The sequence below is a fragment of the Kluyveromyces marxianus genome, chromosome 5 (genome assembly GCF_001417885.1).
Source record: "Kluyveromyces marxianus DMKU3-1042 DNA, complete genome, chromosome 5".
Taxonomy (NCBI): Eukaryota; Fungi; Ascomycota; class Saccharomycetes; order Saccharomycetales; family Saccharomycetaceae; genus Kluyveromyces; species Kluyveromyces marxianus.
The window spans coordinates 439589-454968 of record NC_036029.1 but is presented as its reverse complement, the minus strand read 5'-3'; the positions used below and the strand labels follow the sequence as shown (position 1 = coordinate 454968).

General features: G+C 38.9%; 5 protein-coding genes and 3 non-coding genes across 8 annotated transcripts; 5 read left to right on the top strand and 3 right to left on the bottom strand.

Annotated features, from left to right (window-relative positions):
* Positions 1–1837: 1837 nt before the first annotated feature.
* On the bottom strand, positions 1838–1912 carry KLMA_R507. The gene has a single exon. It is a non-coding gene; the product is annotated as a tRNA-Lys (tRNA).
* Positions 1913–2569: 657 nt separating this feature from the next.
* On the top strand, positions 2570–6181 carry RPA135 (DNA-directed RNA polymerase I core subunit RPA135; the record flags this gene model as incomplete). Its single annotated transcript, XM_022820192.1, has 1 exon — positions 2570–6181. The coding sequence occupies one exon, from the start codon at positions 2570–2572 to the stop codon at positions 6179–6181; it is 3612 nt and encodes a 1203-aa protein (XP_022676680.1).
* A 424-nt stretch (positions 6182–6605) lies between these two features.
* On the top strand, positions 6606–6677 carry KLMA_R506. Its single transcript has one exon. It is a non-coding gene; the product is annotated as a tRNA-Asp (tRNA).
* Positions 6678–8038: 1361 nt separating this feature from the next.
* THG1 (tRNA guanylyltransferase) lies at positions 8039–8752 on the bottom strand (the record flags this gene model as incomplete). Its single annotated transcript, XM_022820191.1, has 1 exon — positions 8039–8752. One exon carries the CDS (start codon positions 8750–8752, stop codon positions 8039–8041), a length of 714 nt encoding a protein of 237 aa, XP_022676679.1.
* Positions 8753–9112: 360 nt separating this feature from the next.
* On the top strand, positions 9113–9928 carry KLMA_50211 (uncharacterized protein; the record flags this gene model as incomplete). The annotated part of the gene is made up of 1 exon (XM_022820190.1): positions 9113–9928. One exon carries the CDS (start codon positions 9113–9115, stop codon positions 9926–9928), a length of 816 nt encoding a protein of 271 aa, XP_022676678.1.
* A 1317-nt stretch (positions 9929–11245) lies between these two features.
* RPS25B (40S ribosomal protein eS25) lies at positions 11246–11572 on the bottom strand (the record flags this gene model as incomplete). The annotated part of the gene is made up of 1 exon (XM_022820189.1): positions 11246–11572. One exon carries the CDS (start codon positions 11570–11572, stop codon positions 11246–11248), a length of 327 nt encoding a protein of 108 aa, XP_022676677.1.
* Positions 11573–12678: 1106 nt separating this feature from the next.
* On the top strand, positions 12679–12752 carry KLMA_R505. Its single transcript has one exon. It is a non-coding gene; the product is annotated as a tRNA-Glu (tRNA).
* Positions 12753–13132: 380 nt separating this feature from the next.
* On the top strand, positions 13133–15361 carry NUP2 (nucleoporin NUP2; the record flags this gene model as incomplete). The annotated part of the gene is made up of 1 exon (XM_022820188.1): positions 13133–15361. One exon carries the CDS (start codon positions 13133–13135, stop codon positions 15359–15361), a length of 2229 nt encoding a protein of 742 aa, XP_022676676.1.
* Between the last annotated feature and the right edge of the window lie 19 nt (positions 15362–15380).

Here is a 15380-nt window from a genome sequence, read left to right as displayed (position 1 = left end):
CAAGACTTGCAGTGTCGCTATGTTTAGAATGCTGGTGAATACAGAGAAAAAAACCAGAAAAAAATAGAAGGAAAAAAAACAAAAGAAAAAGAAAAACACTAATTACGTTAGCTTCAAGGAACTGAAAACTGTGTGCGAAACACTCCATTAGGAAACATGGGCTGCTTAACAGAGTAAAACGGTAAACAATGAGGAAGCAACTCTGGGAGGAACTAGCAACCAAACAAACAAGAAAAAAAAAAACGGTACCCAAAAATAAACACTCGCACTAGCACGCACGCACGCACTGCTCGGAAGGTATAGCATCACCTGCTTTACGTGCTGCGATTTAGGTTTCGAGAGCAACTGAAAGAAGCCAATCCCAATAACGTCATACCAAGTATCTTTTTTTTTTTTGTGACAGAAATAGAAGTGAAACCCAAACCAAAACAATCAGGGCAGGCCATTTGACAATTTTCCTCTCACAGGCTCTTCTGTGGTATTCTCCTCCAATTTCTTGGTCGAGACTCTTTATGGAAAACAAAGTAAATAAACAAACAAAGCGTTTATAGAAAAGGAAGGAGGGAATACCAGGAGAAAAGTTTATTGTAGGGCGGAAAACGCCGGAAGCGGAAATCGGGAGGAACCTGTGGGGAGGGCACCAGCGGTGTATAAGGCCCCGGGAAGGGATCTCTGTAGTGCGAGGGTTTCTGTGGTGAGATCAGCTGGCTGGCTTCCGCTACTTTTCATGTCCTATTTTTTTTTTTTTCTGCGTGAAGAAGAAAGACAAGAGAGAATAACCACCGCATACGCTGCTGGCACTCCTATTCCAAGCGAGAGGAGCAGCAGCAGCAGCAGCAGCGAGCGAGTATGTTTTGAAATTCTAGTATTACGTAAATCGCATCCTTTTTGGCTGCTTGTAAGTTTCTTGACAACCAACCGTGCGGTGCGGGCCAAGGCAAGGGAGAAAAGAAAATTAATGATCTCCCGTATGTGCTGGGGTTGGCACGGGTCTTAGCAGAATGTCTTGGAGGTGAAACGGTGAGACGAGACAAGACGAGACAAGGTGATGGATGATGGAGGGAGACAAGCATGTGAAGGGAAGGGCGTGCGGGCGAGCGCAGCATATTCTGCGGGAATGTTATTGTTTTACATTTTGGAACGTAAGGGTGCTGCTGCTGCTGGCTGCTTGCTGCTGGTTAAGCGGGAAAGTGGGAGCATTCGACACGCGGTGATAGTAGCCTAGGCTTTAAGCGTTTGTATGTAGTAGCACGTTTGTAGATCGAAAGTTTCTAAAAAAAGGACAGAAGGACAGAGGCCCTGCGTATTTTGGGGAGAGAAGGGGGGGCGGGGAGGTTTAGGGTCTAGGGTTCAGTGGTTACAGAGGTATGTATGATCCCTGCAGTGTCAGGTATCTCTATCTGAAAGGACTGGGGAAACGCCGTTTGATGTGAACCGCGACAGAGGGTCATGAGATTCGATCTCTGGATCTCTTTGTCATTTTAGGCGGTGCACCGGGTAAATTTTTGTCTTTTCCTTTACCTTCCTTTTTCTTTTCTCTTTCTTGGTGCTTTCTCCTGTAATGAAGGAGTTGGGTGTGGGTATGTTGGATAATTGAGAGTTGGGTAATTCGTTTCATCTTGGCGATCTCGGCAGTGTGTGAATTAGTTTTTCTTTTTCTTTTCCCAAAGAAAGAAAAAAATAACAATTTCAAAACCTTAATTTGTCAGTTCGGTTCTGCAGGAGAACCAGAGAACTGGAAAAAAAGGGTTTACATTCGAAAAGAATGTGACAAAAAAAAAAAATAATTTAGAATAAAAAAACTTGTTCTGATTCGAACAAGAGAAATAAATTATTAAAGCCCTGCGGGGGGCTCGAACCCCCAACCTTGAGATTAAGAGTCTCACGCGCTACCGATTGCGCCAGCAAGGCTTGGTAAATTTGTTGGAGTCTAAGGTCAATTTTCCGGTACTCGTGTCATGTTCTGATCACGTGTATACATATTTCGTAAGGTGTTCTCTGTATTGTGTGTGTATGTGATTCTCTGTTTTTTTTTTTTTTTTTTTGCAAAAAAAAAAGCAAAAAGAAACAAAGTTCCTCCCTCTACTACAATTTTTTGAAAATTTTCAGCTCAGGCTCAAGAATCAAGCCAAAGCTCATCTCATCTCATCTCATCTCATCTTAAACCAACCCAACTCCACTCAACTGTTGTAACACACTGGTTTTTTGGTTAAGGAGAAGAGAACGAAGAGCATTTTTTCAGTTAGTAATCCAACAGCCCGTTCCCAGTTGGTGCATAAGCTTCTCTAAATCATAAAAAGGCTTGCCGAGCTGCTGCTTTACTGGTAAAAATCGTCTTTTTAATATTAGTATTGGTTGTCGTTGTTATTGTTTCTTCGCTTTTTAATTCATTGGGAAGGTACGTTTGAATACAATAGCTTCGTAAAGTTTATCCTCTTTCTCTCATTTTACTATTCTTCTTTTTAACAGATTTTAGTACTGAAAGAGATCAACACTCTACAATATACCATTATCGTCAACAGTAAAATAAAACTAGAATCAAAATCAAAATCAAAATAAAACTAGAATAATGGCTGCTGTTGCAACTCCATCCAGCATATCCCCAGTGGGTGGTAACAGAACTGCTAGTTTCAGAACCTTGGAAAGAGAACAAAGATTCATCAATCCTCCTAAGGACAAATCCGCTTACCCACTACTAGCAGATGCAGTTCAACCACACATCGGATCCTTCAATGCATTGACAGAAGGCCCAGATGGAGGTCTACTAAATCTCGGTGTGAAGGATATCGGCTCAAAGGTTATTTTCGATGGTAAGGGATCAGATACAAACCCTAACTACCTAGGTAACAAGCTTTCCTTGAGTGTCGAAAAAGTATCGATCTCCAAGCCAATGTCCAACGATGGTGTCTCATCTGCTGTGGAACGTAAGGTTTTCCCAGCTGAAGCCAGACAAAGATTGACTTCATACAAGGGTAAGATCTTGTTGCAATTAAAATGGACCGTCAACGATGGTGAAGAAACTTTCACTGAAGTTAGAGACTGTGGTGGTTTGCCAATCATGCTACAATCTAACAGATGTCATTTGAACAAGTTGTCTCCTTACGAACTAGTTCAAAACAAAGAAGAATCTGATGAATTTGGTGGTTACTTCATCGTCAACGGTATTGAAAAGTTGATCAGAATGTTGATTGTCCAACGTAGAAATCATCCAATGGCCATCATTAGACCTTCCTTTGCCAACAGAGGTGCATCTTACTCTCAATATGGTATTCAGATAAGATCCGTCAGACCTGATCAAACTTCTCAAACTAACGTTTTGCATTATTTAAATGACGGTCAAGTTACCTTCAGATTCTCTTGGAGAAAGAATGAGTATTTGATTCCCGTCGTCATGATCTTGAGAGCATTGTATGACACTAATGACAGAGAAATTTTCGATCACATTGTTGGTGGTGACACGTCAAACTCTTTCTTGACTGATCGTCTTGAATTATTGTTGCGTGGCTTCAAGAAGAGATACCCAACCCTTAAGAACCGTAAGCAAACACTACAATACTTGGGTGACAAATTCCGTGTTGTCTTCCAAGCTTCTCCAGATATGACTGATCTTCAAGTCGGTGAAGAATTACTAAGACGTATTGTGCTAGTTCATCTAGGTGAGAACAACAAGGACAAATTTAACATGTTGCTATTCATGATCAGAAAACTATATTCCTTGGTTGCTGGTGAATGTTCTCCTGATAATCCAGATGCTGCCCAACATCAAGAAATCTTACTAGGAGGGTTCTTATATGGTATGATCATCAAAGAAAAAATCGAAGAATATCTACAGAACATTAAATTGCAAATCCAAACTGATATAAATCGTGGGTTAGCCATCAATTTCAAAGAACAAAAGTATATGTCAAAGGTTCTCATGAGAGTTAACGAAAATATTGGTTCGAAATTACAGTACTTCTTATCAACAGGTAACTTAGTTTCACAATCTGGTTTAGATTTGCAGCAAGTTTCCGGTTACACTGTCGTTGCAGAAAAGATTAACTTCTACCGTTTCATTTCTCATTTCCGAATGGTGCATAGAGGTTCTTTCTTTGCTCAGTTGAAAACTACTGCAGTTAGAAAGTTGCTACCGGAATCGTGGGGTTTCTTCTGTCCTGTCCACACTCCTGATGGTTCTCCTTGTGGTTTGTTAAACCATCTTGCTCATAAATGTAAAATCTCTACAGAACAATCGGATGTTTCCAGACTTCCTTCAATATTGTACTCACTTGGTGTTACACCAGCTTCTCATATCATTGCAGCAGGTCCTTCTATGTGCTGTGTGCAATTAGATGGTAAAATTGTTGGTTGGTGTTCACACGAACAAGGTAAGGTTGTTGCAGACACCTTAAGATTCTGGAAGGTCGAAGGTAAGACTCCTGGCTTGCCAGTAGACTTGGAAGTAGGTTATGTCCCACCAACTACTAGTGGTCAATATCCCGGTCTTTTCCTATTCGGTGGACGTTCAAGAATGATGCGTCCAGTACGTTATCTTCCATTGGATAAGGAAGATATTGTTGGTCCATTCGAACAAGTATACATGAACATTGCTGTCACGCCTGAAGAAATTGAAAACAACATTCATTCTCATGTTGAGTTCTCTCCAACTAACATTCTTTCTATTTTAGCCAACTTGACTCCATTCTCCGATTTCAACCAATCCCCAAGAAATATGTACCAATGTCAGATGGGTAAGCAAACCATGGGTACTCCTGGTGTAGCATTATGCCACCGTTCTGACAACAAGCTTTACAGATTGCAAACTGGTCAAACACCAATTGTGAAGGCCAATCTATACGATGAATATGGTATGGATAATTTCCCTAATGGTACCAATGCTGTCGTTGCCGTTATTTCATACACCGGTTACGATATGGATGATGCGATGATTATTAACAAATCGGCAGATGAAAGAGGTTTCGCGTATGGTACCATGTACAAGGTGGAAAAAGTCAACTTGTCTATGAACAGAACTCGTGGTGACCCAATTACTCAACATTTCGGATTTGGTACGGACGAATGGCCAAAGGAATGGTTAGACAAGCTTGACGATGATGGTTTGCCTTTGATCGGTACCTATGTCGAAGAAGGTGATCCAATTTGTGCTTACTTTGATGATACTTTAAACAAAACTAAAATCAAGACTTACCACTCTTCTGAACCTGCATACATTGAAGAAGTCAAGTTAATTGGGGACGAATCTTCCAAATTCCAAGAACTACAAGCTATTACTATCAAATACCGTATAAGAAGAACACCTCAAATTGGTGACAAATTCTCTTCCAGACACGGTCAAAAGGGTGTTTGTTCCAGAAAGTGGCCAACCATTGACATGCCTTTCAGTGAAACAGGTATTCAACCGGACGTTATCATTAACCCTCACGCTTTCCCATCTCGTATGACTATTGGTATGTTTGTGGAGTCTCTTGCAGGGAAAGCAGGTGCATTGCATGGTATTGCCCAGGATTCTACACCATGGACATTCAGTGAAAGCGATACCCCAGCTGATTACTTCGGTGATCAACTTTTGAAGGCCGGATACAACTACCACGGTAACGAGCCAATGTACTCAGGTGCAACTGGTGAAGAACTAAGAGCGGATATCTACATTGGTGTTGTTTACTATCAAAGATTGCGTCACATGGTTAACGATAAGTTCCAAGTGCGTTCTACAGGTCCTGTTAATAGCTTGACCATGCAACCTGTTAAGGGTAGAAAGAGACATGGTGGTATTCGTGTCGGTGAGATGGAAAGAGATGCTTTGATTGGTCACGGTACCTCATTCTTATTGCAAGATCGTCTATTAAACTGTTCCGACTACACTCAAACTTCTGTTTGTCGTGACTGTGGTGCTATTTTGACTACGCAATCAAGTGTTCCAAAGATTGGGTCTATGTCAACCGTACGCTGTCGTCGTTGCGCAATTAAATTTGATGAAGCTAAGAAATTGATTGCCAAATACGAACCAGGAGAAGAGCCTATTCACATAGCAGATTCTGAAATTTGGGAAGACGGACAAGGTAACAAATATGTTGGCGGTGGAAATACCACTACTGTTGCCGTTCCATTTGTTTTGAAATATCTAGATTCGGAATTGGCAGCCATGGGTATCAGACTCCGTTACAACGTGGAACCAAAATAGACAAACTTCTGATATAATTTTTGTACTATAGTAACTTTCTCATAGAATATATATTGATGATTAAAAATTGTCATTTTTGAAATTGATTCGGTTGTATACCACGGCTAATGTCAGTATTTACAAATTATCAATATGCACTGTTATATGGAAACTATTATTTATAATTTTTAATTTTTAATTTCTTCGACTTCTTGAAGCACTTTAATTGTCCAAACTCACAAATGCACTATTTATGTTCAAATTGATAAACACAAATTGTATAACAAAAGAGTATCCATACTACAAACCAAAAAAGATCCTTTTTGGAGCAATGGGAAACGGTTCTATCCCTCAAGACGTGTAGAAATCTTCTTTTTGGAACTTAAGTATGTTACTCTGTACCACTGAATCTATAGTTTAGTATTCTCCAGAAGAATCAAGATCATCCGCGATAGTTTAATGGTTAGAATTCGCGCTTGTCGCGTGCGAGATCGGGGTTCAATTCCCCGTCGCGGAGTATTTTTTTTTCAACATGAAAAACTAAAAACTATATTCTTGCATTAGAATACCCAACCATAACAATGTATGTACGTAATAGAAAATCATTTACATTGAACTATACAGTTGCTCGATGAAATTCATCAATAATTGAGATTCCAATCTTTAATATCCAAATTCTACTACTAGCACGTCTGAAATATGCTCTAAGATTCTAAAACCGCTGTCTTATTCAACTTGCCATGGATGACTTTCTAATTGAAGATGTGAATAGTATTAGGAGCTTCTTTGTTATTGATTCTTCGAAATATGTGCTTTATATGACATTAGTTGATAACAATCATCTGAGCAATCATGCTATGCTGGTTTTATTCAATGTGCAGGAGAAAAAATCTACAAAATTGGATATCAGAACAACAATTAGTGAATCAAAACTTGATTATGGACTAAATCGTTTAATGGTAGTAGATGTGCCTTTGATTACATTGAAACAAACAACCTCAAAAGTTGAAAGGGTTTCATGGATTGCATTCAATACTGGCGACTCTCTCTCTGTCTTATGTTTTACTGATTTGCTCACATCGGATGCCAAAGTACATAAATGGAACTTGGATAACCCAAGAGATTGTATCACCGATTTCGATTCGAAGGGCGATAACAATGGCAACATAAGAATACTTTACACAACAAAGCTAGGAAATGCTCATTATATCAAGTTCAATACAATATTTAAGAAATGGTCTTCGATAAAAAGTTTGAATAGTATAGCAAATGATTCTTTAACATGTGTATCCTTGGGATACTCAGGTTTGTCAGATAAATGGGAAAATAGAATTGGGAACATTGAATGTGCTATCATATCAGGCTTTGATAATCAATTACGACATTTACGTCAGCACAAATCGAACGACTTCAAAATAGAAAGCGAAGTCGTTTATTCCACATTTAAGGACAATAATATATTAACAAGTATTGATTATCAAATTGTTAAGAAAAGAACTTCTACATCTTCAATAATAATATGCTGCGGAAACATTACAAATTTGGGATGTGCCATTTATAAAAGAACCACCAGTGGCAACTGGGTATTTCTGAGGTTCCTTAATAGAATTATACACAAAGATGAATCTATATCGACAGTTAATTGTCAGATAGTACCTGGCTCAAGTGAATCGGAAGTTTTGATATACAGCGGAAGCGAAAATGGTGAGCTCTACTACTGGAAATTTGACTGGAAACAAAATGCTGTTACTGCTGAAGAGGTTCTTAAAGTTGCTAAAGATGGAAACGTAATTCACCATATTTTGTGCATCAGGGACTCTGTATATTATTTAGTAAATTCGGAGCGTATCGGTATTTATAATGCTATTCATACACCCCTTAAAATCCATTAAATATATCATCTATATTCTTTACAACGTCAATGTGCAGTATTTCTCCTTTAGAGTTGATCAAAGAACCTTTTTTAAACATTTCCAATTCGTTATTATAATTAATACCACATTCCGAAAAGAGAATCTCCTGTTTGTCACTAGACAAAGTTCCACAAAGCTTCTGTTCCGATTCCTGCGGAGTTAAGCCACATTTTATAATGAGATACCAGAAAACAGTATTGTACAAATTATTAATATGAGTATCCACAAACCTCCAACAAAGATAGTCTTTCACACTAGTCAAATTCGGATAACAAACGCAACGAGAATCAAAATATGGCAAATGTTTGTGATGTAATTTTACCTCAGGAAAGAACTTATCCCATAGTGATACATAGTTGGCAGTGAATAAGGATACAAATAGCGTACTGATTTTATCTTTCCTTCTGTTAAAGAGCTTTGTCTCTTTCCTCAAGATAAATGAATACTCATCGCTCTCACCATATGCGCAAATAATCTCTTGTCTATATTGCATCAAAACATTCTTGGCACTAGCATTCATAAGCTTGAGGGCTCTCTCGTCATTTGGCTTGGCAAATTCATAGTACTTCGAGAACTCGTGGAACTTTTTCCCATCAACTCTCACTACAATATATGTATCCGGAAGCAGTACATCATGTACTTCAAACTGCCTGACATACTCAAATCTAGATTTTGCCATTGAAATTTCAACGCTCCTGGGCTCGGAAACAGCAATGTTATTGAAATATTTGAAATGGGTTATGAGTTAACGCACATATTATATCAATGGTGTATGCGATGAGTTTGAGCGATGATTAGTATTTTCTTTTTTTTTGGGTTCGAAAAAAAAAAAGACGAATGCTGCTTTGCTTTGACATGATATTACCTTCTATTATAAAGGGTACTAATGCATGGAAGCATTAGGGTAGTGAGTACACCTTCAATTCTATTTGATTGTTTCCCTTCCCTTGTATTGGGTGTTAGTATAGCTACGGGGAATAGGCTAGTAGTGGAAGAGGAATAGAGGCTAGACTGCTGAGGCTAGACTATCTAGGAAGATATGAGCACTATGAAAGTTATTCGGAAAAGACCTTCGAAGAAGGATGCTGAAGGAAAACAGAAAATTTTATGGATTGCTGGACATTGGATGACTCTAACACTTGGAGCTTTGTACGTTGTATATGCTCTAGTGCATGCGTTTACCATTCCACGTAGAAGATCATGGAAGACAGCCTTCCTGACTAAGAAGTTTGAAATTCAACCCGTGACATGGAAGAATAGCACTTGGAGACAATACTTATTCAGTTGGTCCCCTGAAGTCCTTTACCAAGGTTCACTATTTGGTGTGTTGCTTTCATACAGTATCACTGAGTTCCAGAAATGGTCCACATCGAAGCCATCATTCTACGACTTGATAAGCTCGGAGAATTTCCAAGGTATTTTGATGGCCTTGTTATGGGTTATCAGTAGAAGATCATCATTCAAGTTGATACCTTTCATTATTGTGAGCTACTTACATATTTCTAACAAAAATGCGGCAAACACCGAGAACTTGAACGATATTAGTGTTAAGAATGCAAAACTATTACATGTTATGGCTTATTCTGAAATTATCACTCTCGTGACTTTATTAGTTAACACCTTGATCTTCAAGGAGCCTCTTGCCGGATACTTGCTTGTCTCGTTGGTTGCCATATTCTGGTTGAGAGTCAATTTCTCTGCGTATGCACAGGCAACAGTGCTACAACTGGTTCTCAAGGTCGATAAGAAGATTCCTGAAGGCAAGAGAAAGAAATGGGATGAATTGAAGAGTGTCATCTACGATAAGATGAAGAGCAGAGAAATGATGTTGGAGAAATCCAAGTTAGTTCGTTAGGGACTTTAAAAAACAAAAAAAATTGTCCTATTGGTCTTTACCTTTACCAAACATATGTACTATCCATCCGTGGTAAGTAAGTAGATTGAGAGTTCAAGATAACTCAAGCCGATTAAGTAGTGTTGTTACTGTTATAACTACAAGATGTTAACAATAAAAAAATTACAATGAACTTTGACGTAAAAAACCTATTTCAGATATTATTGAGCTTTGGTAAATTATGTTATCTTCCTGTATTTTTTGGTTCAGAAGCAGAACTGATAATTTAGGATTCATCATAATAGGTTTTCCAGTCGAAACTAAGTTCCGTGTGGTTTTTATTACATAAGTGAAACAACTATCCCCCACCAACAAAAACATATAGATTGAAATTATTCACCAAATGGCGAAGAGTTCACATCTCATCTTTAGGAAATAGTGGTATATGTATCAGATGGTGATGCATGATGTTTATCCTGGCACATATTCCCCGAGAGAAATCATCGCCGGATCTAATTAAAGCTGTGGAAAGCGTTCATCAAGTACATAACCCCATTCGATATTCCAAAGAGATAATTCCTACCTCTAATTTTTGCGTGGTCTCCATGCTCTCATAGAGTAAGGGAGGAAAAGTTTGTCATAGCACAGCTTGCGTGCTTGCTAGAGGGACAATATTGCTTGCGATTTATATACGTACGCCAAATGAATGTCTGTCAAAATACACAAATGAAAACGATCCTGATCATAAACGAAGAATTCCTAAATAACAATATGTCCTGCATGTACTTCCTCAGCATATAAATATTGTTTTTATAATCATTTAGGATCATCAAGTCTTCACCGCACACGACAAACATGCATAGGCATATGTATTCTGTTGTTTTAAATACACAACACACTATTGTACCCCAATCCTGATCTCAGGATTTGCATAGCAGCAAAGCTGGCTTCTCTCTTGCTGAGATATTTTGAAATTGTTTCTTAGGCCAAAACTTAATTCAATCACTTCTTTTACTTTACTATAATCTAAACCAAAATATCTAATAGCTACTAGTTGCTTGCTTTATATATGCGAACAAAATTTTCATTTTCCGCTTTGTATGGTTTGAATTTTTCATGAAGAAAGAAAAACGTGAAAATTGCTTGAGAAACGATGGATACGGCAGTTAGGGCTTCCAGAGGACAAAGCGAGAAGCTGTGAGCTTGAAACCCCGTATGGCAGCAGTAAACGTCGAAAGGGGACGCCCAATAATCTACTTATAGCCTTAGATCTTTGATAAAATATTTGCAGATATTACAAAAGTTATATATGGATAGAGTATATGACTTTTATTGCATTTATTCAGAGGCAGCAGCTCTGGTGTAGATAGCTTGCTTGGAGTGCTTGGAGACTGGCTTGATGATACCTTCGTTTTCCAAGTGTCTCAAAGCAACTCTGGCCAAGGAACCACCCAACTTAAATCTGTCAACCAATACAGAGACGGAAACGTATCTGTAGGTTGGAGCTTCCTTCATGATTCTGTCGAATTTTTCTTGGTCCAAGACAACAGCGTGCTTAGCCTTGTCCTTGTGGGATTTCTTAGACCACTTCTTCTTGGACTTCTTACCACCAGCCATGGCAGCGGCGGCCTTAGCGGCTTTGGACAATTGTTGTTTTGGAGGCATATTTCTGTAATAAAAAACAAGGAGTATCCGTGATCCAGGATCCAGGATGTAATAATATGTTAGTAAAATGGGTTCTTTACCACGGTATAATGATCTGTTTTGATTCTAGCTGTCTCCCACAAAGAGAGGAGATTGAAACACTCATATACAGAGACACCAGGTTCCCTTCTAGACTGCTGCTGGAAGTTTTTAATAGATTATCTTAATGCATCGCAAACCCTCTATCATGTAACTTAACCAAGTAAGCCACGACTAAATTTCCATTTCGTTTTGATAAGTGGTACATTTCACAGTTCAACAATACTTCTTATTCATAATGTCTAATACTCAGCTAGCTAGCTGTTCCCAAAACTATTTTCCAAGTATCTCTCTCATTATAGTTGGTGTGTGTGTTAAATCTGGCTCATTCTCCGTTCTTGCTGCAAACGCTACGAATCATCCAATGGTATAGGGCACATACGTTCAAATTTCCTTAGCTGGTTTCTTTCAAATGAATCAAGACCTTAAAACGACTATATCAAATGTGTGTTAACCACTTGTATCAACTAGCATCTTAAATTGTAAATACATTGTAATATCAAGAGATTATCCAAACTCTGTGTGAGTGAGAGTATTCAGAATTTGCCAAACCAGAGCAGACCTACTATGTGGAGACGGGCAACTGGGGGGTTGAGACGCCGTATGATGGGAGAGTCTCATAAAATTATACCCAAACAGGAAACATGAAACTTTTTCTTCAAAAAACTGAGATGTGAAAACTGTAAAAAAAAATAGGACTATAAATGCATGTGCGAGGTGTATGGGTGACAGTCCCCATTAGAAATGAAAAGGCTCTCTATAACATAAACTATACTATACCGGCAAAGAACAGAAGGGGAAGGAGGGTGAATACACTACAGCAGCTGTTTGCGCACGGTATACCTTTGCCAGTTTGCAAAGGGAAGCGGAAGGGAAATGTAAGCCAAAAAGCTTATCATTGTTGATCCTTACCATTGCTTGCTTCTGGGGAGGAAGGGGGGGGGTTCAGATTTTACCTTAGTACACGTGATAACGAAAACACTATGTGGTATGCGGGTTTGGGAGTCTTCCAACAAGTAAAGTTAACATTCCGATATAGTGTAACGGCTATCACACCACGCTCTCACCGTGGAGACCCGGGTTCGACTCCCGGTATCGGAGTTCATCATTTATTTTTTTTGAATTATAACTCAATTTTTTTTTTTATAAAATCTCGCTTAAGGTATTCACGTCATGATATACGGACGGTAGTTAAACTTCGTAACTTTTCAGCATTCAACGGAACCAAATAGACTGTAATATTATTATCAAGGCAATAATAAATAATAATAACAGTTAGTAGTAGTTCATATATTTTTCTTTTATCCTACGGACCAAACACCCAATTACAGGCAATTAAGATTTGTTCAAGTTAGAGATAACTTGCAACATCATTACACTGGATATATCTTTAAAACAGTCTGCTTTCTTTTGTTAGCTGAGGTTCTTTGGGTATCGTAGATAATCGGGCTGTAAGCTGTAATATAACTAAGATCAGGTCCAATGTCCAAGAGATTTGCCGGTTCTCAGATGACCAGGGAAGGTCTCGAAAATGGAGACAGTCGCTCAGGGTCTGATGATGAAACTGGAATGGAAAAACCAAAAATTGCCAGTGAGTCGGTGATGAGCACTAGAAAGATTGCCATGCCAAAGCGTAAGATGGGCAACTTCAATACTGGCGAGAAACCTAACATGTTCAAACTAATGAAGAATAACAACACAAATGTTGGTATTAAGCCTCAGGAAAAGGATACAACGGCGGATACAAATGAAAAAATAGCGGCTTTAAACCTACAGTTCAAGTCTAAAATTGTTGCAACATTGGACAGCGATCCAGTTGCCGATTTGTCTCTGTTATTCGATAAGTATAAGACGTACTTGCAGTCCTTGAAGCCTACTAAAGTTTCAGCTTCTGAGACTCCTAAGTTCGGAGCTACATCCGGATTCACTAACGAAGAAACCAAAGATAAACCTAAGGCTGATGATAAACCTAAACCTGCATTTGCATTTAATAAACCCGCCGATTCGAAATCGAACTTGAGTTCAGCGCCAGTTCAACCAGCCAAGAAAGTCGAAACGAAGGCTGAAAGCGAGAGTGATTCCGATGATGAGAAGAAACCAGCTGTGAGTGTCGAAGGACCTAAGTTTGTGCTCTCTAAAAAACCAACTACATCTGACCCCCCATTTAGTTTCCAAAATAAGAAAAGAAGGGAACCTAGTAGTGACAGCGATAGCGAAGTTGAAGTCAAAGGTCCGCAATTTACATTTACCGGTACTCTTTCTTCAAAGACTTTCCAATTGCCAAAAACCGAACAATCTAATACTACCGCTGAGGAATCGAAGAAAAATGATGTACCTGCAAGCATCTTTGGAAACAGTAGCTCTAGACCATCGCCAGAGTTTGGTTCTAAACCCGAAACTGACTCTTCAGGAACTAAACCCACTTTCCCGTCATTTGGATCCATCAAATCTGACTCAGGAAACACGACAGCGGCACCAACATCCCAATTTTCATTCTCTTTTGGGGGCGCCAATAAGGATACCAAAACAGAAAATGCTTCGACAATAAGTACTTCTGAGGCGCAAAAGAATGGTGATTCAAATTCAAAGCCATCACTAAGTTTCCCAGCTCCTTCCTCATCAACTGAAAACACAAAACAGGAAGATAAGGAGCAAGTAAAGCCTTCTTTCACATTCGGCGCTCCAGCCCAAACTAATGCTACATCTACTGAATCTTCTAAGCCATCTTTCACATTTGGTGCTCCAGCCCAAACTAATGCTACATCTACTGAATCTTCTAAGCCATCTTTCACATTTGGTGCTCCAGCTAAAACGAATGATACATCTACTGAATCCTCTAAACCATCTTTCACTTTTGGCGCTGCAGCTAAAGCTGACACTTCTACTGATTCATCAAAACCCTCATTTACTTTTGGCGCTGCAGCTAAGAACAACACATCTACCGATTCATCAAAACCATCTTTCACTTTCGGGACGGTAAACAATGACAAGAAAAACAATGATTCATCAAAGCCATCTTTCACCTTTGGATCTAACCAATCGAACACAACAGCATCCTTTACTTTCGGGAAACAAGACACAGAGAAAAAAGATGAGAAAAAGCCAACATTCACTTTTGGTTCCTCTGCAGCCCCTGCTGTACCAGCGTTTAGTTTTGGAGCTAAGAAGGAAGAAAACTCACAGACGCAAGACTCCTCCTCTGGTTTTAAGTTCTCTTTACCATTTGCACCCACTACATCTTCCGCTGACTCTGATAGTGCGAAGAAACATGATGAGCAGAAGTCCACAGATAATAATACAGAAGAAGCTGCTAAGGAAGAAGAGGAACCATCGAAGGCTCTGAATCTAACTAACGGTGAAGAAAATGAGAACCTACTCTTTTCTCAACGTGCAAAATTAATGATCTTCAATTCTGAAACAAAGGCGTATGATTCTCGTGGTGTTGGTGAATTCAAAATATTACAATCCAAAGAAGATAAATCCAAAGCTAGACTACTCTGTAGGTCAGATGGTATGGGTCACATTTTACTAAACACAAGCGTAGTAAAATCATTTTCATATGAAGCCTTAGATCCGAATAATGAGAACTTGGTCAAATGTCCAGTGGTAAATCCTGAAGGAGGACTAGACACATATGTGATAAAGGTGAAACAAAAAGCTGACGGTAGAAAACTAATACAGGCCATCAAAGATGCTCAACAACAAATGTAAACTGAATAATTACTAATAT